This window comes from Mytilus edulis, unplaced genomic scaffold (assembly GCF_963676685.1).
Source record: "Mytilus edulis unplaced genomic scaffold, xbMytEdul2.2 SCAFFOLD_362, whole genome shotgun sequence".
Classification (NCBI taxonomy): domain Eukaryota; kingdom Metazoa; phylum Mollusca; class Bivalvia; order Mytilida; family Mytilidae; genus Mytilus; species Mytilus edulis.
Genome location: NW_027268540.1, coordinates 1 through 27,269, shown reverse-complemented (window position 1 = coordinate 27,269; position 27,269 = coordinate 1). Strand labels below are relative to the sequence as shown.

At 33.3% G+C, this 27,269-nt stretch overlaps 1 protein-coding gene across 1 annotated transcript; it reads left to right on the top strand.

Moving 5' to 3' along the window:
- Nucleotides 1–229: 229 nt before the first annotated feature.
- Nucleotides 230–24,295, top strand: LOC139507649 (von Willebrand factor D and EGF domain-containing protein-like; the record flags this gene model as incomplete). The annotated part of the gene is made up of 9 exons (XM_071295839.1): nt 230–377; nt 15,225–15,437; nt 15,766–15,927; nt 17,067–17,132; nt 18,860–19,137; nt 19,569–19,655; nt 21,127–21,504; nt 22,496–22,645; nt 24,050–24,295. Coding segments are annotated over exons 1-9 (1,728 nt in total), but the record flags the coding sequence as incomplete, so codon positions are not given.
- Between the last annotated feature and the right edge of the window lie 2,974 nt (nt 24,296–27,269).

Sequence of the window (27,269 nt, the reverse complement as noted above, 5' to 3'; positions counted from 1 at the left end):
GCTATGGTACGTTGTTACCATAACGCTATAGTGAGTGACGTTATTGTATTATTCATTAGCTATCATGACGATTAAACGTATATAGAACACACAACGCATTTATTGAGATTTTTTAACATTTATGGTGCCTTGACGGACGTTAAAGGCAATACGTGTCGGCAACAGAGCAGCAGTGACTAAGCTATGGATCAAATTCGAGGAGCTGAAAGAGAATCCTGAAAACGTCAAAATGGAGGAATTCAAAGCCATAGAGTATGCCGTAACCCAGAAAAAGAAGATTATTCATGATTTAAACGAGAAGATGAAAGAAATCCAACACGAGGATCACATTGAACAAGAAATTACAGACTCGGATGAGTATATGTTTGATTTAGACAGTAAACTAAAGCAAATACGAAAACTTAAGCAAACAATCAAATCCCCCAACAATAATTCTAATTTAAAAGAAAGTAAACAATGAACGCTAACACTGAATGCTATATACCTACATCAAACGCTATTTATACAAACACATCAGCCGTTTACATGCTAAACACTAGAAAACGAATTCCATCGGAGGAAAATCCTACCGGAAATCAATCAAGCAACTTTATTGGTCCGATTTTACAATTATACAATACTCAGGAAGATTGTTCGTATATACAACCACCAGCCCAACTACCAAATGTATTTAGTAATGTAAATCATAGATTATTTTAATTAGATTAGCCACATTTTGACGGGTATGTTTTGCAGTTGAGCACATTTTGGGACTTTTACGAGTGTACCATACACTAAAATAGTAGCCTTACACCAATACAGAAATTTAGTTATCTGAAAGTCCAGCTTATAAGAACCGCCGCCCAAACCATAGCAGGATTTGCGCTTACGCACACCAATTATGAGACAGCCGTTTGTTTGCTAAGAGAGAGATTTGGAAACTCACACAATTTTTTAATGTTGACATGAAATCACTCATGAGCTTACCCGCACCGACAAATGATGCATTTAGCTTGAGATCTTATGGAGACAAACTTGAATCATATGTGCGAGGATTAGAGTCACTTTGTCAAACACCTGAGATGTATGGTTCGCTTTAGTTTGGACAAGTTACCGATTGACATGAGAAAATCTATTGCAAGAAAACGCGGGAGATATAACTTGATATTGAAAAATCTACGAATAGCAATAACTAAAGAGATTGAAATACTTAAAGCTGGCGAAGGAGTCATGAATTCAGACATATTGTACGCCACTGCACTTTTTTATGGGTACGCAATCACATTCATACAAGAGCGAATTCAAAGACACACGTAAGATGGTAAATACACATACATGTATATTTTGTTTAGCTGAGCACTATCCGGCGGAGTGCCCTGAAGTAACAGACGTAAACATAAGAAATCAAATTGTAAAACAGAAACAGTTATGCTTTAACTGTAAAGGGTCACACTCAGTAGCCGCATGCCACTCTACTGAACGATGCAAAAAGTGTAACGGAATACATCATACTAGCATATGTAAAGGAAAAGAGGTAATTCCAGGTATGACACCGCAGCCTACAATACAATAGTCAGCAATCAACGTAGTTGAAACACCAAACGAGACTACAGTAATGTATCCATCACATCAGAGTCACGACATTCTCCCGAAAACAACAACTCCACCAGTAAATAACGACCAAGAACTAGAAAGTAACATCTTATTTGACGAGGGAGCACAGCCTTCTTCAATTTTATAACTCAGAGATTAACTGATAAATTAGAAATAAATCCTACAGAAAAAGTAAGCATTCATCCGTCTGTGATTTGAAATTTATCCCAGAAGGTTCGCAACTTAGACACTGCAACAATACAGTTACAGACCGACACAGGAGAAAAAGTCCATATCGACACACTCATTGTTCCAGAGATTGCCGTTCCGATTTAAAACAAGATTTCACAGACTACAAGGAACTTTCCACATTTAAACTTTAGTACAGAACGTTTCGAAATTGACTTACTCATAGGCACCGACTACTACTGGTAAATTATCGAGGACAGAGTTATAAGAGGAAAAGGACCAATCGTTGTACAGTCAAAGTTCGGATGTGTGTTATCAGGACTAATCAATAGAAACATCAACCATCCGACAACATCTATAGCTCTGGTAAACGTCATTGAAGACAAGAACACAGCGAAAAAGGAAAGTCCACGGCAAAGTTGCTATGGAAACATGACCGTTCAGATGATATACCTTCAGGCACGACCGTTGCCAAAAGAAGACCAGAAGACACATCATAATGGCTCGTACAAAGTAGATCGCACATGAACCCACTTAAGGAAAATTTCGAAGAAAGTAACTTGCTACCTAGACGAACGAACACACCCTCAACTGGTAGAGTCAAGAAGCCAAATAGATACAAAAAAGGAACTTACAACGCATAAAGAAAATTACCGCTGAGTGATGCTACAGTAGGCGGCAGAAGAAAAGTCCATGAATGGACTATGAGATAAACTTTAGTTGTGATCAGTTAAGGTTAAGGAACTAGATTATTTTATTTGAGATGGACACAAATTTAAATTTCTTTTATCTATATTGTGAACTTACATTTTCTTATAATTTTTCGTTACATACTTCGGAAAATACGCAAGGTACAAACATTATGCTATGGTAACGTTGTAATTATAACGCTATAGTAAGTGATGTTATTGTATTATTCATTACCTATCACTACATTTAAACGTATATAGAAAACACAACGCATTTATTGAGATTCTTCAACAATCTTACATTCGGAATTCCTAAGAATATCTTTACGGTAATTTTCGAACCTTTCCAAGCTCATTTCAAAGGTATTGACCTAGGCTATTCCTTACTTAAATATTTTTCTGGGATCCGGGCCCGTCTGGCCACCACAGAGGTTCAAAGGTGCCCCTTAACGCAATTTACCGTATTAACCATATGCATATATTCGATACTTTTCGTCATATACCAACGGTAAAGTTCCGAACCGGACCTAGCTCATTTCAAAGGTATTGACCCAAGCTATTCACCACTTAAATATTTTTCTGGGATCCGGGCCCGTCTGGCCACCACAGAGGTTCAAAATTGCCAATTTACGTATTTTCCATATCAACCACACATTCGGTACTCCTCGACATATCCCTACGGCAAAGTTCCGAACCGGACCTAGCTCATTTCAAAGGTATTGGTCCAAGCTATTTGCCAATTAAATATTTTTCTGGGATCCGGGCCCGTCTGGCCACCACAGAGGTTCAAAGTTGCCCATTTACGTATTTTTCTATATCAACCACACATTCGATACTCCTCGACATACCCTTACGGCAAAGTTCCGAACCGGACTTAGCTCATTTTAAAGGTATTGATCCAAGCTATTCCCCACTTAAATATTTTTCTGGGATCCGGGCCCGTCTGGCCACCACAGAGGTTCAAAGTTGCCCATTTACGTATTTTTCTATATCAACCACACATTCGATACTCCTCGACATACCCTTACGGCAAAGTTCCGAACCGGACCTAGCTCATTTTAAAGGTATTGATCCAAGCTATTTGCCATTTAAATATTTTTCTGGGATCCGGGCCCCTCTGGCCACCACAGAGGTTCAAAGTTGCCCATTTACGTATTTTCCATATCAACCACACATTCGGTACTCCTCGACATATCCCTACGCAAAGTTCCGAACTGGACCTAGCTCATTTTAAAGGTATTGACCCAAGCTATTCCCCACTTAAATATTTTTCTGGGATCCGGGCCCGTCTGGCCACCACGGAGGTTCAAAGGTGCCCCTTAACGTAATTTTCCGTATTAACCATATGCATACATTCGGTACTTTTTGGCATATACCAACGGCAAAGTTCCGAACCGGACCTAGCTCATTTTAAAGGTATTGACCCAAGCTATTCCCCACTTAAATATTTTTCTGGGATCCGGGCCCGTCTGGCCACCACAGAGGTTCAAAGTTGCCCATTTACGTATTTTCCATATCAACCACACATTCGGTACTCCTCGACATATCCCTACGGCAAAGTTCCGAACCGGACCTAGCTCATTTTAAAGGTATTGATCCAAGCTATTCACCACTTAAATATTTTTCTGGGATCCGGGCCCGTCTGGCCACCACAGAGGTTCAAAGGTGCCCCTTAACGTAATTTTCCGTAGTAACCATATGCATACATTCGGTACTTTTCGGCATATACCAACGGCAAAGTTCCGAACCGGACCTAGCTCATTTTAAAGGTATTGACCCAAGCTATTCCCCACTTAAATATTTTTCTGGGATCCGGGCCCGTCTGGCCACCACAGAGGTCCAAAGTCGTCTTAGGGTGGTCACCGTCATTTAAGCAGTCTCTGGTAGGTGTTCACTATTAATTTCTTTTCTTTTTTGGCTTTCCATAAGTATTTCTATGTATATTTCTATATATTTCTGGAGTAATTGGATTTTGTTTCATATTTTATATATTAAATTACATCTTTGGTGAATCCTCTGTAATGTTTTATTGATAAAAATCTATATAACATAAAGACAAATATACAACTTGTATCAGGGTTTATATTCGAGGACAACGAAAATTTATGACAGCTTGAAGGGGTCATAGAATGGTATCTTTTCCCTCAGGCTTTATAGTGATTTTCAACTAAATTTAAATATTGAACCGACGGCTAGCAGTCGGTTGGATATTGAATATCAATTATCGAATGTCAAATAAAGGACAGACCGCTTACATACATATTTAAAACGGAATGAAATGCTTTAGAAATTAGCAGAAACCGTGAAATTGTCGATTTCCGCTGTTAGATTGCATTTAACTAAGATTTAGCGATTTTTGGAACGTTTGAGCCTCACGCAGTTTTTTGGTTTTTAGACATATCGTCAAAATTGGCTGCTGGAAAAAAGTGGCTGCTGTCTTGATTGGCCGATAAAAGTGGCTGCCAGCTTGAGTCTGGTGTTTTGGAGTGCATGTTAACGCGGGTACGCCAACTACTACGTCTATCTGTACGGCATGGATTGGTTTCTGTCATCTTAAGTAGTATGTCGTTGTTCATCTAACTGTAAACCCTCATCGAAGATAGCGGGTAAAGGAGAGCTGGCCCAGCACGTCCGTTCAGCTGTAATGACTGAGACGTGACTGTATGATGGAAAAGATGATGACAAGACAGCATGAAAGACATAAACACTTTTATAAGTCAGTGTACACACGGTGTATTCCAAACTTGGTAATTTCTTCGCCCAGGGATATGAATTTGACATTAAAAGTCCCTCAAAGCTTTACAATACCCGGTCGTGTCATTTCCGTATATTGTAGATGGAACGAGTGATATACATACACCAGACATACATGTTCCCTTACAGGTAAATTTTACCTTTTTGGAGGACTCCTAAGTGGGGATGCGTTGCATGTGTGCTAATCTAAAAAAAAATCCAATCTTTTATTTTTCTAAACTGCGTTACATGCAAATGCGAAATAGTTAGTGTTGTTTGTTCAGTCCAATTTATTTATAAATATTAATTTATTCTTTTGAATAAAAAAAACTACGCATGTAAACTTCAATGAATACAATAGTATTTAATACTAGTAGCCTAAATGTAAAACAATTGCAGCAAGATTTGAGGTTGAAGCGGCTCGATCAAAACGTGAATAGATGAGAAATTGTCATCATTCTTCTAATTAATTACAAAGTATTTTGTGAGAACAAATACTTCTATTTTAGTGATGGTGATTCATTGTTGTTTGCCTCAGTCACCTCCAGTGGCAAATATTTCATTCGTGTTCATAACGAGAACACAAGTTTTAAATATAATAGGAAGCACTTCAAATAGTCGTTCGACGATAAGATTAAAAGTAAACTTGAAATACCACTGAATAATGAGAGAAGATTTAATAAGGATAGAAATTTAGCCTTGCAACAGCTCGCTACAGTGGGACCACTAACATCATTGAGGAAGAGTTTTCAATTTGCAGAGAGCGATGGTCCTCTCAATCTACTCTGATGTCGGCCATCTCTATTCATACGTGTAGATACCAACATCACATAACGGTATCTAATTTAGATAAGATCATGACTTTAAAATCGCATTAGTAACGGTGATAATTCTGTTAAACTGTATTGTTTATTATGCTCGAGTTTTTGGTATGACTATGCGACCTCTCTCCTGGTTGGTCTCGTGAGAATAAGTTCACCTCGAGAGCGAGAGGACTTTAGTCCGAATCCCAAACGGGTCTAACAAAGAGTTTGTTTTCTTTCTTTTGAACTGTTAGCTTGTGAACTTACACGTTAAAAATCCATCTCAGTGTGTCGGTCTAGTACAAAGCAGACTTAATTTTCACATTATATTTCCATATTATAGTTTTGTCCTAAATCTACTGATTTATATCACACCTGCTATAATTTTCAACGATCGAAATAAAAAAAAAAAATGGTACGTGAAATATTTCTACGGAACACTTGCATTTTTGTCTTAAAAAAAATCACTGCTCCCGTATTATTTAGTCTTGGTGCGGTTTAGGCTTTTTATTCTGTATAGGTTTCTTTCTATAACAAAAATCTCTGTGTTGACTCTTAATGTTTTGATTGATATGTGTCGTTGGGTTGATGTCGTATTAATGTATAACTTTAAAATTGTTTTCAAAACCAAATGATTGATTGGGTATAGAAATATTCACATCTCTCGTTCGACAGTATATCTTTGCTAAAATTGGGTGCGGACGTTTGGTTGTTCGGTTGTATAAATAAGCAGCCGCATTTGGTCGAGAAAAAAAATAGTCTATGCATGGTGTAGTGAGAGTTTCGCGCTATCTATACGTTAAAAAAAATTGAATAAATCGTTGAAGGGATATACGAACTTTGATTGAAATTTCTAAAAAACGAAAAAGGTCACCTGAATCTCCAAGTAAGCCAGTCGCATGGTTGAATTTAACACTTTAGAAGAAACGAAACGGCCAAAATAAGTTTAGTCTTATTATAAATTGTTGCCAACTTTTTCGTCCGTTTTTGCTTTTATGACAACTTTACCAGATATATATATATATAAAGATTTGACAGTAATTGTTTCACCAAAACGAGCTCAACTACATGTCGTTGTTTTACGCTTTGTGGCACCGTTAAAGTCCACAATTCCTCTAAAGTCCACAACACCGCTAAAGTCCACAACAATTTTACGCTAAAGTCCACAACGCCGTTAAAGTCCACAAACTTTCCGCTAATGACCTCCGCTAAAGTCCACAAGAAAACACCGTTAAAGTCCACAATAACAAGTTCCGCTAAAGTCCACAAAAAAACACCGTTAAAGTCCAAACATTTTTTTTTATTATCCAAAGATCAATTTTCTGTGTCTTACACCTGATATTATAGATTTAATCAAAAAGCATGGACTTTTGTTCTTAGAAAGTATATCTTGTCAGCATAAATTATAATTTTGATGAATGAAAAGATTATAGTATTTTCTTTATCACCAAAAACTTGATCTTTGTGTTGCGATTTTTTATCAATCAAACAGACATCATTTCGGAAAAGTTATCTAGCTATAATTATACTCTTTATTGTTTATTTAGTAAACATTTGTTCATCCACAAGAAACTCCAACATAGCGTTCTCTTTCTGTATATGCTGGAGACATAATTTGGAGCCTATATTTGAGTTTCCTTTGCAAATATCTATAAAACATAAGTAAGATGTCCATTCAGTGTCTGTTAGGCTCCACAGCAGCCAAAACGGTCCGTAAATCTCAAAAATATACTTTGGACCATCATGTTCTTTTTTGAAAGCAAAATAATGATAAAGAATACCACACATTCATGCATTTTGTGGTGCTCAGCAGATTTCCATCACTCATTGGTTTGCATGTTTGTTTTGTTTTCAAAAAGAAAAATGAATTTGTTTCAGAATGAAAGATGAATTGAATAAATTATACGCGGATGTGGTTCTGTATTGTGTATTATCAATGATGAGTACAAGTACATTTTTTTTCAACAACACTACATGTATATATGTTCCAGACAATATGAGAATTTGAACCCTACGGGTACGGTCTGGACCATATAAGTATACCTGAACGTATGCTCCTACCGTATGAGTATACTCGTACGGTTTACTACGAGCTCGACCATACGTGTGCATTTGTCAAATTTATCAAGAGTCAGAAAATGAAATAAAAACTTTAACCAAATACAAAAGTGACGCTACATTTTTTAGTATGAAATTGAGTTCAAATGCTCAAATTGCAATTGAAGTTATTGGAAGTACATACATGTATATTTTGGAAGATAAGTTTTTAGAACATTTAGGAACGTTACTTCAAAAACCGTCAGTAAAATATAATGGTCAGAAGTATTTGTCACTTACAATTTGTTGGTATATAAATATCATGAAAATCTACGGGATTTTTTCATAACAAATATTTAGGGACTAAATCATGTAAAATTTTAATCAAAATTAGTACCAATAGAGGCAGAACTCTCGTAGGTTTATTTGGTAATATATCTATTTTGAAGCGCTAATTATCAATTTCTGACGATTTAACACAGTTTTTTTTTTTATCCAAAAATGTGATTTGAAACAGGAGAAAAACAAAACTAACCGAAGAAAAATATTACCAAATTTTAATAAACAAATATATATTCAGAAAATTCTGCGCCTTTCAACAAATGATTTGTGAAAATCCAACCGTAAATACCGTCAAATGTAAAAAAATTGTGCATTCACTTGCCGATATCTTTGTTGAGAAATTCAGAACTAATAAAAAAAAAATATGTGTCTGTGAGCATTGGAGGGTGTGGATATAGAATAAAGGCAGGGTGTGTATATAGAATAAAGGCGATAGGAACGTTCATCTTGCATTGAGCCCGACACCAACAATTGTTTATCATATAGCCATATTGATTGATAAATAAAATGTACGTCACATCAAAGTTCACGGTATCGCTTTCAGAGTTAAATTCCCTTTTTTATTCTCTTTTAAGGATACTTTTTTAGTATTTTGAAAAGGCTAAATGGAAGACTAGTATGAAGTTTTAAGCTGAAACTTTTACGAATTATATAATAACAAAGAACGTTTCTATTCTTTTCAATACAATTTTATTGGTTACTGTAGAACAGATTTTGCGTTTTGTGAGTTTATACATATTAATCTTGTGAGTAATTTTACATGTGATTAAAACACTTTACAAAGATAAACAACTAGTGTATGTATATTTTTAAGGCCCATAAATGGGCAACGGTTTTCCCGTTTGAATGGTTTTACGCTTGTAAATTTTATGGACCTTTATAGCTTGCTGTTCAGTCATGGCGAGCCAAGGTACCGTGTTGAAGGCCGTACCTTGACCTATAATGGTTTACTTTTATAAATTTTAACTGGGATGAAGAGTTGTCTCGTTGGCACTCATACCACATCTTCCTACATGTATATCGATCAAATTAGTTTTATTGCGACATTTCAATACCAATTCAACGCATCGATATCCGATACTAATCGATAAAAATATAATTTAATGCTTAAAATATTTTATTTTTTATTTAGAATTTATCATATTGGCTTCATTTTTCCGTTCTGAAAATCATAACACATTATTTTTCGTTGTTTTCTATAACGAACACCGAAATTAATAACGTTAAACGTTGGTTAAAAGTTTTCCGACAGGAGACATTTGGGACTTCATAAACTTAGTAAATTTTTGTTTATGATATACAAGATTGTTGCCTGAATGAATGCCGTTCAAATGTTATAGATAAGAAGGCACTTTTGCTTTGTACATTGATTATGTCAACAAGTGATTCTTGTCCAAATTGGCCATCATCATCATAATACAAAGATCAAAGTTAATGGAATAAAATCATATACAGATACTGTCCTTTTTTCATGTATCAAACTGATAAAAAAAAATACAACCCAGAAGAAAGGCCCATGCTTTGTATTGTACGAACGGGATAAAAATAACAAATAATACATTTTTAACAATAAAAAAAACTGGTGTGGACTTTAACGGTGCTTTTTGTGGACTTTAGCGGAACTTGTTATTGTGGACTTTAACGGTGTTTTCTTGTGGACTTTAGCGGAGGCCATTTTGTGGACTTTAACGGCGTTGAGGACTTTAGCGTAAAATTGTTGTGGACTTTAGCGGTGTTGTGGACTTTAGAGGAATTGTGGACTTTAACGGTGCCACAACGCTTCAACATAAATGCATATGTATGTATACAATGGAGACTGTTTTCTGTTCTACTGCCCTGGTCCTAGATTGGCTGTATACAATCTAACCCCTGACATGGACTACTTTATGTTTACAAACAAATAAATGCAAAGAGAAAGATTCGGAAAGAAATTCTAAAATTTACGCTAAAAAATGAAATACACAAAAATGGAAACAGTTTTAGACAATTATCATTTGAGAACTATATATAATTAGCATGCATCACTAAATGAAACTGATAAATTGATTGCTCCCTTAATGTCCAGTGGCAAATATATCACGCATATTCATGACGAGATGCGAAATGGATCGACCTGAAGCAAATGATTGATACATCACCAAGACAGTGAGTTCGCTGAGGTAAAACGTATGCCGTACTAGAATGCTGTATAGATTTTGCTCATTGTTAAAGGCCATACAGTGACCTTTGAACGACTTTGACCCCCCCCCCCTGCAGAGCTATAGAAAAACAGTACATTAAGGGGTGTTACACAGACTCTTTTTCGATGATACACAGACTCTTCTTAATTGTTACACGGACACTTTTTATGAATAGAATCACTCATGCATGATCAGTGAGTTCATGGGCACTTTTATTTTCAATAAGATTTGAACTTTTTGGTTCACCGACTTATTTCCTGTCTTTTTATTGGATAAAATATTTACCTTAGCATCAATAAAATTGAGAATGGAAATGGGGAATGTGTCAAAGAGACAACAACCCGACCAAATAAAAAACAACAACAGTAGAGGGTCACCAACAGGTCTTCAATGTAGCGAGAAATTCCCGCACCCGGAGGCGTCCTTCAGCTGGCCCCTAAACAAATATATACTAGTCCAGTGATAATGAACGCCATACTAATTTCCAAATTGTACACAAGAAACTAAAATTAAAATAATACAAGACTAACAAAGGCCAGAGGCTCCTGACTTGGGACAGGCGCAAAAATGCGGCGGGGTTAAACATTTTTGTGAGATCTCAACCCTCCCCCTATACCTCTAACCAATGTAGTAAAGTAAACGCATAACAATACGCACATTAAAATTCAGTTCAAGAGAAATCCGAGTCTGATGTCAGAAGATGTAACCAAAGAAAATAAACAAAATGACAATAATACATAAATAACAACAGACTACTAGCAGTTAACTGACATGCCAGCTCCAGACTTCAATTAAACTGACTGAAAGATTATGATTTCATCATATGAACATCAGGCACAATCCTTCCCGTTAGGGGTTTAGTATCATACCATCATAACATATATGAGAAGAACATAACCCGTGTCATGCCAACAACTGTATTTTAGAATAAATGTGTTTAGTTCCGATGCAAAGACCTTATCAGTGACTCAATATTAACGCCAAAATATGCAATCTTTAATGACTTGACAACCGTATCGTAATTATATCCCTTCTTAATAAGTCTATTCGAAGGTTTTGTAAGTTTCTGAGGTGAATACTGCCACCTTTGTGCTTTATAAAGAATATTACCATAAAAAATTGGATGTGAAATACCTGAACGTATTAGAAGTCTGCATGTTGAGCTATATTTACGAATGATGTCTTTATACCGATGATAAAATTTAGTAAATGTTTTGACTGGTTTGTGATATCGAAAACCCTAGTGTAATAATTTTTCAGTAATACATAAATTTCTCTCGATAAAATCGAAAACATTGTTACATACACGAGCGAATCGTACAAGTTGAGATATATAAACACCGTAAGATGGTGACAAGGGAACGTCACCATCTAAAAACGGATAATTAACGATAGGAAATGAAAAATCATCCCTTTTATCATAAATTTTAGTATTCAGCTTTCCATTAGTGATATAGATATCAAGATCAAGAAAAGGGCAGTGGTCATTGTTAGTATTAGCTTTATTTAAAGTAAGTTCAACAGGATAAATTTCATTAATATACATACTGAAGTCGTCATTATTGAGAGCCAAAATATCATCCAAATATCTAAAAGTATTATTAAATTTGTTTATCAGATGTTGTTTCGATGGGTCTTTGCTTATTTTTGTTATAAATTGTAACTCATAACAATACATCTATTTTCTGAAACATTTCCAGTAAAATACTATTCATATCAGTACACCAAGGGATTAGACATTTAACTTCAAGGGAGGGGGGAGGGTATGGTATAATAAATCAAATTGTCATCACTGTTGGGTTTCTCGTCTGAATATTCTACATTAACTGTGTCAGATGCCTCATTACAGGCTGAACCTTTTATAGGGTGCTCATTATAAAGTTTTAGTTTTTGGTCATTGTTGAAGGGTGTGCAGTGACCTATTATATAGTGACTAACAAGTAAATCACTTGGTCTACATGGTTTAAATGGTTGATAGTCGTCTCACCATATCTCCTTAGGCCAAAATAAAAATTGTTTGTTTCCCCTCCCCACACCCAGGTAAAAAATAAGCCCCTGGGATGGGAAACAGACATTCTTTTAAATGTGGCCTTATTCATGATCTTTTTATTGAAATTCTGTAATAAGAAGATTTTACTAGTCTATAAGTATCACATAAACTTTACATTATCAATAATCCATTAAAATGAAGTCCAGTCAAAATAACCATGCCAGACAGATATATGACAGATAATTTCATGAATTTCATGAATTTTTGAATTTCACAGTTCTCCCATACCCCAAATTTATGGTTAAACGTTTATAGTAACCATAGAAACAGAGAAAAAGACTAAACATAAAAACCATGAAAATGGTGTCATTGTCAGATGAACTAAGCCATTCAAAAATGTCAAACATGTACAACTTACATTTATTCCATAATTATGCCAAAAGTAGTGATCCTATACATGTACAATGTAGCTTATAGCTTATGAGAAACATTGATGACCTTCGGCTATTGTCTGCTCTGAATTTGGGTTGTTGTCTTTTTTGGCACATTCCCCATTTCCAGTGTCAATTTTATTAGGAAGTATAAACTGAGAAACAAACCTAACCATGTTAACATTGTATCAAACTGAAATAACCTTAATCACTTAAATTATCCATGAAGGTCAAGGTCAGGTCAACCCAACCTGATAGACAAGTAGATCTTTCAAGATACTAATATACAATAAAATGTATCCAATTACATATATAAAATATACAGTATAAAAGAGCATTTCATTGATTAAGTAACAGTATATTTTACATGCAGTCATTGAACCATGAAAATGGGGTCAGGTGCAATGTACATATAATGGCAAACTGAAACATCATAACATATTAATTAGCTACTAGCATCTGAATACAAGACAAGAAACATCCAGCTCTTTTAGCTTTTAAAATGTAAAGCTCTATAAAATAGCTTACATCATCACCCCAAGACTGTAATACAAATTTCTTGCATACAACCAACTTTCATGACTTTTGTGTAAGGCGAGACAAAATAAAATGATACTTTGAAGTACATGTATTGTTTAATATGTTTGACTACTATTATAAAATGCCAGTTTCAGAATGAACAGTAATTTAGAAGATTATTAAAATACATGTAGATACATTCAGACTATTATAACTATACAGCAAGCTGTCATTCGACTCTAACCAACAACCATGCCAGGGCTGTAAAGCTTGTCTAGGTTGGTAAAAACTTCCATCATCATGCATATATATGACACTAACCAATAGTGATGGACCGTGACAGACCCTCATGGAAAGTAAAGGAGGTTTAACACTCCCTGGTGGTACATGTAGCCAACAATAGCAATGGCAGCATAGAAACTCTTATTATATCCAAATTCTTATTTCAAATGAATAATTATCCAAGGTGAATCAGATGATGTATGATCATGATGCTGCACTTTTAGTATTGACAATGATTGATATTCACTGAAACTAGAAATTTCCATTATTCCAATTTTCTATTCTTAATGATATAACTATCCAAGATAATCATGGAATTAAGATATGATGCACTACTAATATTCCTAGAAAACTTTAAATTCTCTTTATTTCAAATTGTTAATATTACTTATTTCAAATATATATATATATATCAAAGGTATGCTCTGCCACCAAGTAATGTAGTACATTGTATTTCCTACATTTTTTCTATGAATTGTAAGTTTGCTATTTGTTCAATTCACAATTCTCTTTTTGTCCAATCAGATCATCCCATCAACTGTACATCATGACATAATGCTGTTAGCTCTATCAACGTTATTTCCAAACCAATAAGTAACACAAAATTATGAATGAATCCACCATTTCACAATTTATAGCTACAGGTACAAATGAGGTACCATATGAGAGTAACTTAGTGACACTATATATTTCCTATATATACATTGATATACATGATATATGCCGCTTCATAATCTGGCTGGGAATCATGCTCAAACCAATGTGATATCTTATCTACAAAAAAATATACATTAAGAATAAAGTATTTATTATATATAAACTTGTATTTATCTACAAGAAAAACTAGCAATCATAATTTGCTTGACAACAAAGTTTAATGATGTAAAGAAATGAATTTATGACTTATACAATTTAATTGATAAGTCCCTTATGAGAAGAAGAATAAAACCCTTTTTTGAGGTTCTATTTCTAAAACAAAATGTTCTCTCTTTCTACATCAATGTTTTCTTAGGTGTATACTTCATTGAAGGGCTACTGTCTAATAGAGGCTATAGCACTATACTTGTTGTGATCAATTTATAATACTTTTTTATTTTAAAATAGAATTTGTTGAATATTACTACCAACGTGACATGGTGACAAAGCAAATAGTATTTATAAGATTCTTCTTCTTCTTCTTTATAATCCATCAACATACTGATGATAACGTGTCGGGCACTTATTTAACTATGCCGCGCATGCGTGGGATCTAATTTTTATTTAGTCATGACAGTCATGACAGTGAATAATATACAAAAGATAAAAATAAAAATTTCAACATAATTTCTTTTTCTTGTTATAACATATATTTAAGTTAAAAAAAGATGTCCTACAAATGTACATTTTTGCAAATATTTGTTCATATAAGCAAATTAATAAGGGTATGAGAAGCTGAACATATTTGTTGAATGTTTCAGTTATTCAGGATCCATGCAATGTATACAGAAGTGTGAACGATGCCGAGAAGCGTTCCACAGGATTTTATGTTGACTGGACGGTAGATGATCCCATAAGCGATGAAATACTGGAAGAAGATTGGTATAGATTTTTCAGCGATAATGGTGATGATATGCCGACATCCCCTCCGGGAATAATGAATTGTGGAACAATTAACCCTCTTTGGTTAAATGGTACGTTTTGTTCAATTATATGATACTTTGCTCTTGTCGACGGACCCGTATTCGTTGGCTTGGGAATATTTTTGGGTCTCCTTTCAACTATATTTTCTGAAAAAGTCCATTGTTATTGTAGCAACACTCTACTGTAAACTAACATATAATGCATCTCTTAATGGATAATACGCTTTCACACTGGCAGTAAAAGAAGTAAGTAAATCCGAGGTGTTGAAAACATTTTCAAAAACACAAATCTCACCATTCTGATGAAACACAGGAATCGAATACAAAAGGTTGTCTACATTTAGTTTGTTAAACAAGGCAATTGTGTGTGTTTTTACAGGAACTCTACCAACCTTTGTTGATGGAAATATGACTGCTATAGCCTGTATGCAGACAAACAACAGTGTTTGTGAACAGTCGTATAATATTGTAATAAGAAATTGTGACGGGTATTATGTATACCATCTGCCACCATCAACCTCAAATTCATCGTATTGTTTTGGTAATGTATAACGTTAACATTTATTTTAAGTTGGTACCACAACTTGATAATAATCTGAATGTTGATATTTAATCATTTTTGTTAGTGAAACATTATGAAAAAAAACTTTAAGTAGCTTAAGGAAATAAAATGTAATATAATAAAATATAATGTGAACTGCAGGTTTTTAATATTGACATATTATCACCCATTGATAAAATTGTAGCTCTTAGTTATTCTCTTACCCGTAAAGCCGATGGAGAGTACAATTTTACCCTCCTGCTATCTGTTAGAATTTATTATTCCCAAATTATTTGACTTGATTTTTTAGTTCAAAGTCGTGGTAAATGAAGATACATATCAAAGTTGGAGTTTTGATATTTATTTAATAATATATATATAAAATATAAGATAACTGCTATCAATTTTTCTAGTTGAACAATAATTGTTTTTGTTATGTAAGGGCTTTGAACTTAAAAAACGTTTGTTTGTGTATTTCGAAATCATATCCTAAACAAATTAATGGGAAAATCGAAATTCTTTTTTATTTAAGAAGCAATTCTAACCAATTATGATAGAAATTCACTAGATATAAAAAGGAAGATGTGATATGATTGCCAATAGGACAACTGTCAACATGAGACCAAACGACACAGAAACAGTCATAGGTCACCGTACGGCCTTCAATAATGAACAAAGCCTATACCGCAAAGCTAAAAAAAACCAAAATCACAAAATTAATGTAAAACAATTCAAATGAGCAAATTAGTAGCCTAAAAAATAATGAAAAAAACTAACGAAACAAAAATATGTAACACTGCAAATAACGACAACCATTGAACTACAGGCTCCTGACTTCGGACAGACACATACATACAGAATGTGGCGGGGTTAAACATGTTAGCGGGATCCAAACCCCCTAACCTTGGACAGTAAACATAAGAACGAGCTATAAAATCAGTTATCATATGGATACACATAGAATAACCTCTAACTGCCTGTTTTATTCCAGAATTTTTGTGATCTTAATGCATTTTATGCTTAAGTAAAATTTCATTCTGGCAGATCAAACCTAATTATAAATGATTAATTCAATATGCGGTAATTGTTTTCATTCAAATATTAGAAAATTAACCTACTTATTATGTCTTATTCTTCAGGAAGTGGCCCGGTAAAATGTCCACATGAAATGTCGTCAGAAACAGAACACTATCCAGGTTGCAGTTGTAAGTTTAAAGAATATGATTCTTTTATGTTTTCGGATGTATGAATAAAAAAGAGTATCTAATACGTTTGTTGAAATTCTTCTTAATTGCACAATGACATTGCACATATATATGTTAGCGGCAATAAGTGAAATTAGGCATTAAGCTTAAATACTAGGCAATAAGCTAACGCCTAGGCAGTAAGTATATTGCCTGAATGATGTTAGGCATTAGTCTTAAATCCTGAAAATAATCCTAAATACTCAATACTTCAAATATTCTATTTTATTACTGCAATTAACATACGTTTGAATAGCAACAAAAGATAAACATGTATTTTTTCCGATGCAAAACCAGAGGGCCCAGTTTCGTCCTAAATATAAAAAAGAAAGATGTGGAAATAAAATCACAAATAACATATTTTATTTATGTTAAAACGCATAAAATAATAATTAAAGAAATGAAAACTTGATAGAAATTTGTGTTAAAATCATTTTGTTATCACAAGTTGTGGAACTGTTAACAAAGAAAATTTACTTATCGAATAACAAAAAATGGAAAATGGTGTGAGCAAAAAAAGCATATCTTAATTTTGTCAAACCAGCTCAACTAGTGAATGTACAATTTTCAAATAAATATTATAATTATTCTATAGAATCTCCCCCTTTTTTAATTGGATACAATCACTTTTAAAAAAAAAATCTTTTTAATATTTTGTAATACCACACTTACACCAAAAAGTATGAATTATTTTTGTTTTTAGCTGTCAAAATGACTAAATAAACTTATTTTTGAAGATCTGTCAAATGAATGTATGTTTATACATGTACTATTAGAAATGTAATGAAGAAACGACTCTATATCAAGAATAAATCACAAAATACGCATAAATTCCAGAGTTTACTTATTGTTTAAAATTATGTTCGGCAATAAGAAGAATAACCATCATCAGATTTCAGGCAATAAGCTTAATGCCTAAAAATTTCAGGCAATAACTTAATGCCTAGGCGTTAGATTATTGCCTAGAATTTAAGCTTAATGCCTAATTTTACTTATTGCCGCTAACATATATACATATGTATTCATTTATATATATAAAAATTCTACCACTGCATCGAGTGTGATACGATATTTATCCACTCGACACATTTAAATTTGTACTTCTAAACGTGTTATGTGCAATACAGAATGTTCATCAATCAACAATTAACCAACGAAGTAATATTTTTTCAAGTATTTTATTAAGAAGACAAGATTACTTGAAATCGTGTTGAAAAATGTTCTTTTTTTATTAGATATCGTTGAATATTTTTGTAGATATAAAGTAAACAACGTAACATCCTTAAAAATTAAACGGATATCAATTAAATTCAAGTCTCAAACAAAGTGAACAAATACAATGCTTAATTTTCAAAAGCATGTCTACATTAATTTATTATAGCAGAAAAGACAAAGTCGATTTCCTTATCAAAACGTTTTCCGATATATAATTTTAAAGACACGAATGTATATTTTTATTCCCCACTTATAAGTGCAGCATGGTCATTAACGACTACCTTTAAAGAAGAGTATAATTGAGATCACGCTATTATATTTTGATGTTGATCAAAACTCAGTTGTCTCATTGGCACTCATACCTATATCTATTTACAGATGTTCTATAATGTATCAACAATCGGAATAAATAAATAATAAAATGTTTTCCTAGCTATCATCACGTAAATAATTTCGAAGTGTCAATGTTTTAGCAAACTTTCCAACAGACACTATGTTGGTGGAGGTAAAAGCAGTTTTAACAGAAGGTGAAAGCTTTGAAGTAGGACCTTATGAGCCAACACCGAGCTTGATACCAATTTTTAAATGCGAATTCGATGACAAACCAAACGGAACTTATGGTTATGATGTTTATTGGTATATATGTGCAAAACATGTAAAGAATAGTACAAACTTGCTATTTAAAGATATTGATGATGCGGTTGTTCTACGCGAGGCTGACTGGATTGGTAAATACAAGATGAACATGGAGGTATAGCTGTTTGTTTTTATAATTTCGTTTCTTGACATTTGATACATATACTTATGTATATGTATAATAAGCTCCTGAGAATCTTTCTTCATATAGTGTGTTCATTTCAAGAGAACTGAAGATATACAGGACCCTCTATTTTTAATGGAAAAACAAATTATTTCTAAAATTTAAGCTCCGTTAAATCAACTGTGATTACCTTCTAGTTCCGGTGGTGTATCTCCTCGAACCTAATTTTGATAGTAACCCCAGTTCGAAAGTACGTGCAAGAGCAATTATAGGAATATATTATTTCAAAATAGTTAAATTTTGGAGCGAAAAAAGACCGAGATGGGATAATTGGACTTTACAAGAAACAATTGTATCTGAAAATGTTTAAACTGAACAAGTTGATGATTTTATTGTTACAACATTAACCTTTCTTTCAACAGATTAAATGTGCCATACGAATGAGAAATTCAAGACAATCAACACCCGGACCATATTTGTATAGTCCTCGTTTCAAAGCAGGATTGTTTGTAAGCTTTGTTTAATTTATTTTGGTGTCAATCTGCAGAAAACATATGTATTCTTAAATAAAAAAAAAAAAAAAAAAAACAACATGTAAAATACAATTTTGTAAAAGTAATAAATCTATACGGTAAATGTTTTAATTACATGGGGATAATATGTTCGTTAATATATATATATATATATATTTAAAAGTGTTCATTTTGGAATACTTGTATTACCATAACAAGCTACAGGAAAAATTAAAACAAACCGACAAAATGAGCTTGACGCTATCTGTCTTACGGCAAATACATTTTTTAAACGAATTAGTTTATGTATCAAGAACTATTATTTAAAGGATAGAACTGTTTAGAATTGTGAATACTTTAATTGCTTAATACACGAAACACTTAGATTATTCGTAATTAATAAAAGGGGGTCCAAACGTATTGTTTGTACAACCATCTTCTTAACTTACGGAAATAGTTTTTTAACTGTCTGTAAAATTTTAAAATTGAAAATGACCCGGTCTTGTTCTCCAATTTCATATGTGATAGCTGTTGGTTTAAACTATTAAGATCGAACTAAGCAGAAATAGGAAAATTGAAATTGAACTAAATAAAAATTGAACGTAAGACATTATTCGGCAGCGTACATCAACGGAATGTCACGAATGGACTTTTCGGGTTACTTCTCACGTATATACGACAAAAAACTTGTCTGCTCGTAAAGTGTCAGTGATTTAAACGATCACGTGCAGATAATTAACTTCCATGCCAGATATTAAACCAATTAACTATTAATCGTAAGATGGGCGGTAACGCAGATGAAACCTTTGAAGTGACGACGTTGTTATTCCTGTCAATGTTACTTCCATGATGTGTTTGACATTATTTCTCTAAAATTTTAAGCATAACACTTTTTTAATGAAATTTTCAGAAAAACAACACAAACGAATGGTTGGTGCAATAGCACAATAACAATTTAGCACATTTATGGTTCTCTTCAAAAAATTGTTTTACGTAAAAATTGGTTTGTAATGGATTATGATATTTGCACATCTTTTGATAAAGCCACACACATGATATAAATCATCTCGGTGCTCCACTCTATCGTGCTTGCAGATGTAAGGCTCAGTTGGGTAAAGCAAAAGACTTGATAATAGGTATTTGCCACATCTTCTATAATAACGTCGCACAAAGTGGTACCCAAAATACTTGTCAGCTCGGAATCTGAATAATGTGGGGCTGGGAAGAGTAACATGTTTTGTGGACTGTTGCTTTAATTACTTAGACGTTTAAGTGAGGCTATGCGTGTCAGTTTCGTGAAAAGTTCATATTATATTAAATTTACATGTTCTCGTCCTTACTGTATACTTAAATAGCAATTGGACGTAACAGTAACCCATTTACTACGTTTGATTAATATTATTTAATTTACCAAAAACATTTGAAAACAAACTTACTTTTAACAATGTAAATACGTTTTTGATTTTAGCCCAATAGTTATTATAACATCGTGAATGAAGGGGAATCGATAAACATCACATTTACGTCAACAGTTCCGGTTGGATGTATTGCATCAAATGACGCAATAAGATCTCAATGTGACCAGAACTTCTACATATTTCGACCGAGTTATTATACGTCATCTTGCACTAATAATGTTCTGAAAAGAGATGTCCTATTCAATGCTGAATTCTGTGGATTTAGACTTGGAAATCTCGACTGGATGGACAAGAAAGCATTGGAAGTGTATGGATATAATGACGGAATCTACAATGTAAACAATAGATATGCATACATCAAACTGTCAACATCATCGATTTCAGCATATAATAATATTTGGAAAGATGTTGATATATATCAAATAAGGGTATTTACCTTTAATTTATACTTTGTTATTTTCAAAACGATTACACATGACATTGTATTATATACAGAAATTCACTGTTTTATGATAAAACTAATAAATGATTGGAAATAGGAAAAGAAGATGCAGTATGATTGCCAATGAGACAACTCTACACAAGAGATCAAATGACACAAAAATTAACAACTACAGGTCACCGAATGGATTTAGACGAGCGATGGCAGAAATTTGACAAGGACTAACAGCTGCTATAAGAAAAGTACGGAAAGTCCATAACATCGCTATTTCAAAATGAAAAAGACGCAAAACTAAATGCTTAACACGACAAAGATTTCTTAAGCAATTAATGATTTGTTTCTCTTTTTTAAGTTTGTGCTTGCTTACCCATAAGTTTAATTAATAATAAAATGTCCAACCGTGTTTTGGACGAATGATATCACGTACCGTGTTGTTTTCAGATTCTTCTCATTTTGTTTTGTTTTTTAATTGCGTTATTTTTGTATTACTCCCAGACCACATGTTTTGATAGTTTATACATTTAAAAGATATTCCCTACGTAAAAAAAAAATGTGTACAATATATGCAAAAATGGATCTACTCCATTGATAAGGAATGGTCGTATTGCATAGCATATTGATTAACAAACTATATATATCTATACACATGTTACATTTTTGAATTTCAGGTATTAACATATCTTATAAGCAACCAAAATCCTCTTCAACTAGTAGGACTAGTTAAATCATGGAGCCATTTCGTTTTTCATTAGGCAGTTCAATAAGTTCAAAAACACTAGAAAATAGTGGTATGATACTTTAAAATATCTTTAAACAGGGGTATTACGTTATATAATTAGTAACATAATATCGTTTTCACGGTATGAAATAAATAAACACTATGTGTAATAATGTGTTTGGAAGGCTATGTTTTCTGAGATTTTAAATTTATAGTTTGTATACAGGTAGTCATAACGTAAACATAAAGTACTTTGCAGGTAGAAGTCAGAGACAAAGATTCTACTTTGAAAAACAGGCTATGTCAGTCGTACAACGATCCACATTTTCGGACATTTGATGGAAAGTACTATGACTACATGGGGGTCGGGGAATTTGTTATGTACAAGAATGACATTGGTCCATTTTGGGTAGGTACTAATAAACACTTACACTTTTCATAAGCATGATATACACAAAAGACCCTCAAAACTGTATTACTTAACTTAACTTTGAATTTGAAACAGCGCTTACGACAACGTGTTCAAAAGTTTAATATCTCCATGATTCTGAGCAAGATGCTATGTTATGATTTGAGTGACCACAAACATTATTCTCATCCTGTAATTTTTTTTTCCATATTGATAGGTAATCCTTTCTTTGTTTTGCACATTTTTGTAGTTTTGTTGTTTTTAAACATCTTTCAGTGAACAGAAATGGAAATGATAAATTGAACACACGCAGTTTTAGAATTAACAGTTTATTTAATGTCCAAATGTCCATTCAACTCTTTTGTTTAAAAAGTAAAATCACAGAAGTACTGATTCCCAAGGAATAATTGTAAAAGTGAGAAGAAACAATGCATCTACAAATTGCCCGTGGTCATAATATAACAGTTTTGGATACTGCTGTTGATTGGTCTATCGATAAAAGCAATAATCATACTGAGATCCTTGATGGGTATCTTAACAAGGTTATCAAAATGGGAACTTTACGGATTTTAACAATTAATCAGAAAACTTAAAAAAACTTGGGTTTATTTGAATTTATTACAAAAAAAATATATGTTCAAATAATACTTTATAAATTGTTTTCGTTTAAAAAGCTTTTCTTGATTTACATGCTTCATGAGCGAACAAAATTAATCATTCGAAAGCCGATCATATGTAAAAATTAAAAAAAAATGTATATAACCAAAAGGAACACAAAACAATAGCCAAAATACTAGTATATATAAAGGTCCTCTTTGCCTGAGGGAGTTTGAACCTAAGTCATTATCAACTGATACACTTCATTCGCAATACAGGTTAAATTGTAAAAAAAACATGTTTTAAGAATGCTTGGTACTCTTGGTTCTGTCTTTTTTCAGAAAGTCAGTTTTAGTTTTATTCATATATTGTCAATAACATTGTCCAGCTTTTTCTTTTTTAATTTAATTACAGTTAAAAATTATAATTAAAAAAGTCAATTCTCTATTTACTAAGATAATTAGCATAATTATAAAACACAATGTGATTGTTGCATCAATAAACAATGAAAAAACAAGACATAAATGATATCATTTACATTAAATTCTTTTTACCATATTAGTAAGTGCTTACTAAATGTACATGTATTTTAGCTTTCTGTTTGTCATATAAAATATATACAAATAATCTTTAAAGACGCAGAATGATCTTTACTACAGAAATATTTTAAAGATCTTCCAAACAAGAACCTTAGTATCTGATTAGTAATCAAACAATATTAATATTGTAGCATGGTATTTTTGAGAGATTATAGTAAAAGTGTTTGATTGTGCCTTAAAGATACAATAGTATGTCTTTTCGTTTCAGGTCCATGCATTATTTACAAGTTGTGGCTCTGGCTTGCCTGGTACGTCTTGTCTTTGTGGAATAGCAATAAGGAGCCAAAACTCACTGTTCGTTCTACGCACATGTGAGAGGATTTCTAGGAAAGAATTACATTTGCTTCAGCAACCTGTTGTCACGCTGACGTCTTGTGACGAAAGTGATATGTCAATAAGTAACACGAACAACAACTACAAGGTGAATACAGCTTTACAGTTTAAAATGACGAGAGTATAATACTAGGATGAAAATATGTTTTTTTTTCTGTTTTCTGGGTTAACATATCTCTCCTCTAACTACCAAATGCAGCATATTCAATTTTGAAACAGCTAACACCTCTTTGCTCGTTTTTAATTTAGTTCATTAATTTAAACAAAAATGCAGTTCGTTTATTGTACAGTACCTACCTTTTCCTTGTACATGTTGTAATATTAATTTTATTTTACTGCTACCTATACTGCCAATGATACAGTTTACGCATTCCTTGAAAACAAACATCACATGTAACTAAAACTGACATCTTTCGATTAAGAAATAACTACAACACACCCGCGAAATCGCGGGCATATATACAGCTTGTGAACTGTTGTTAGGTGATATTTTTGTAGAAGATATTATGTATGGAGAATTTCATAAAAGGCATCAAAAGCCCTCTCTCTTTTTCCAAAGTTCGATTTTCGATATTTGTTTCCTTTCTGTTAAATTCAATTATTTTCGTGTTTCTGGTCTCAGACCACAATTATTCTTCTCCTTTGCTGCAATGCATCTGCTGATAAAAGTCAAATTAAATTAAAAATTTGCCTCACTTCAAACATGAAATAATTGTAACTGCTTATATATAGATTATTATTAGTCTAATAAAATATGCTTCTAGGACAATCCATCAGGGCTTTTTCTTTTGAGAGCCTTATAAACATGGCTATGAATCTTGTTTAAATGACTAAGAACGACCAATGTAAGGCTTATTTGAGGGGTGGTCGTATGGGTTCCGATCCTGAAATCCTGGGCTTACAAACATGAAATCCCTGGATGCAGAATTTAAAGAAATTCATATCCCGAAATCGAAAAATATATTCCCGGATCCTTTAAGGACAAATCCCCAAATCCCGAGCTTAAAAAAACCCGATCCCGACGTCCCGAAAAAGGTCCTGCCTCTATCTAATCTCTACCCTTCTTTCATATTTGCCGGACTGTCCGGAATATTCCGGAGTGAGGGAACCGGGATGCAGGCGGAGGGAATCGGGATTCAGGCGGAGGGAGGATCCCCAAATCTCGAGCTTGAAAACACCCGATCCCGACGTCCCGAAAAAGGTCCTGCCTCCCTCTAATCTCTACCCTTCTATCATTTTTGACAAATCACTACTTCCACTTTCAGCATTAAATTTCAACGCCCTATTTATGGGCATTATATTTCCTAGTCTGTGCATCCGTGCGTTCGTTCGTTCGTCCGTCCATCCGTCTGTCCTGCTTCAGGTTAAAATTTTTGATAGAGGTAGGTTTTGATGAAGTTGAAGTCCAATCAACTCGAAACTTAGTAAATATAGTGCCGATGTGGCATCCGTGTACTATGGACACATTCTTGTTTCCACATGTTTTACTTATTTTGATATATATGCAACTGGTATGAACTCTTCAATAGTAAACTTTTCAAAGAAAACAGAAGACAGAATACAGAGAGTCTCTATACATTAAAGTAGTATAATCGTAGTTTACATGCAGATACACGCGAAAAATAATTGTGCTCTCTAAGCAGGTATAATAGTTGTGTTTTTTTCCACATGTTTTGCTTATTTTAATTAATATGCAACTGGTATGGCCCCTTCAATAGTAATCATTTCAAAGAAAGCAGTAGACAGAATACAGAGTATCTAAATATTAAATTATTATAATCGTAGTTTACATGTAGACAAAAGCGAAAACTAACTAGTTGTGGATCTTGCGATTTAAACATCATGATATAGAAAACGCTCTGATTGGATTATTTATTTTTTCATTTTTATACGCCCGTCGTCTTTTAGACGGGACGTATTATGGTATACCGTTGTCCGTCCGTCCGTCTGTCCGTCCGTCCGTCCGTCCGTCCGTCCGTCCGTCCGTCCGTCCATCCGTCGTCCACACTTCGGACATAACTCAAAAACACTTTCCCCAATTTCCATGAAACTTAAGTGAATTGTTTATATCTATTGACGTAAGCTCCCTTTCGTTTTTTTAATTTCAGATTTTAAGTTTTGGATTTATGGGGCTTTATTCATAAAAAAGGGGGGATTTTCAACACTTCGGACAATAACTCAAAAAGGCTTTCACCAATGTCCATGAAACTTTGGTGAATTGTTTATATCTATGGATGTAAGCTCCCTTTCAATTTTTATAAATTTCATATTTTAAGTTTTGGATTTATGGGGCTTTATTCATAAAAAAAGGGGGATTTTCAACACTTCGGACAATAACTCAAAAAGGCCTTCACCAATGTCCATGAAACTTTGGTGAATTGTTTATATCTATTGATGTAAGCTCCCTTTCGATTTTATAAATTTCAGATTTTAAGTTTTGGATTTATGGGGCTTTCTTCATAAAAAAGGGGGATTTTCAACACTTCGGACAATAACTCAAAAAGGCTTTCACCAATGTCCATGAAACTTTGGTGAATTGTTTATATCTATTGATGTAAGCTCCCTTTCAATTTTTATAAATTTCAGATTTTAAGTTTTGGATTTATGGGGCTTTATTCATAAAAAAAAGGGGGATTTTCAACACTTTGGACAATAACTCAAAAAGGCTTTCACCAATGTCCATGAAACTTTGGTGAATTGTTTATATCTATTGATGTAAGCTCCCTTTCATTTTTATAAATTTCAGATTTTACATTTCCGTGTTATGAATTTTTATGCTTAAAAAAGGGGGGATTTTCGAATTTTGGGACAATAACTAACACTTTCACAAAATTTTATGCAACTTTGATAAATTGTTTATATCTATTGACATAAGCTCCCTTTCCATTTTTATAAATTTTAGATTTTACGTTTTCTTAAGTAATGAATTTTTATGCTTAAAAAAGGGGGATTTTATGAAACTTTGGTGAATATATTAATGTAACATCCCTTTTGATTTGTATATATATTTCTAGTTGATCATATAAATTCATTTAAAGCATAAAAGACAAGTTTAAAGAGCAACGGGCGTATCATGCGCTAAAGCGCAGCCCTTT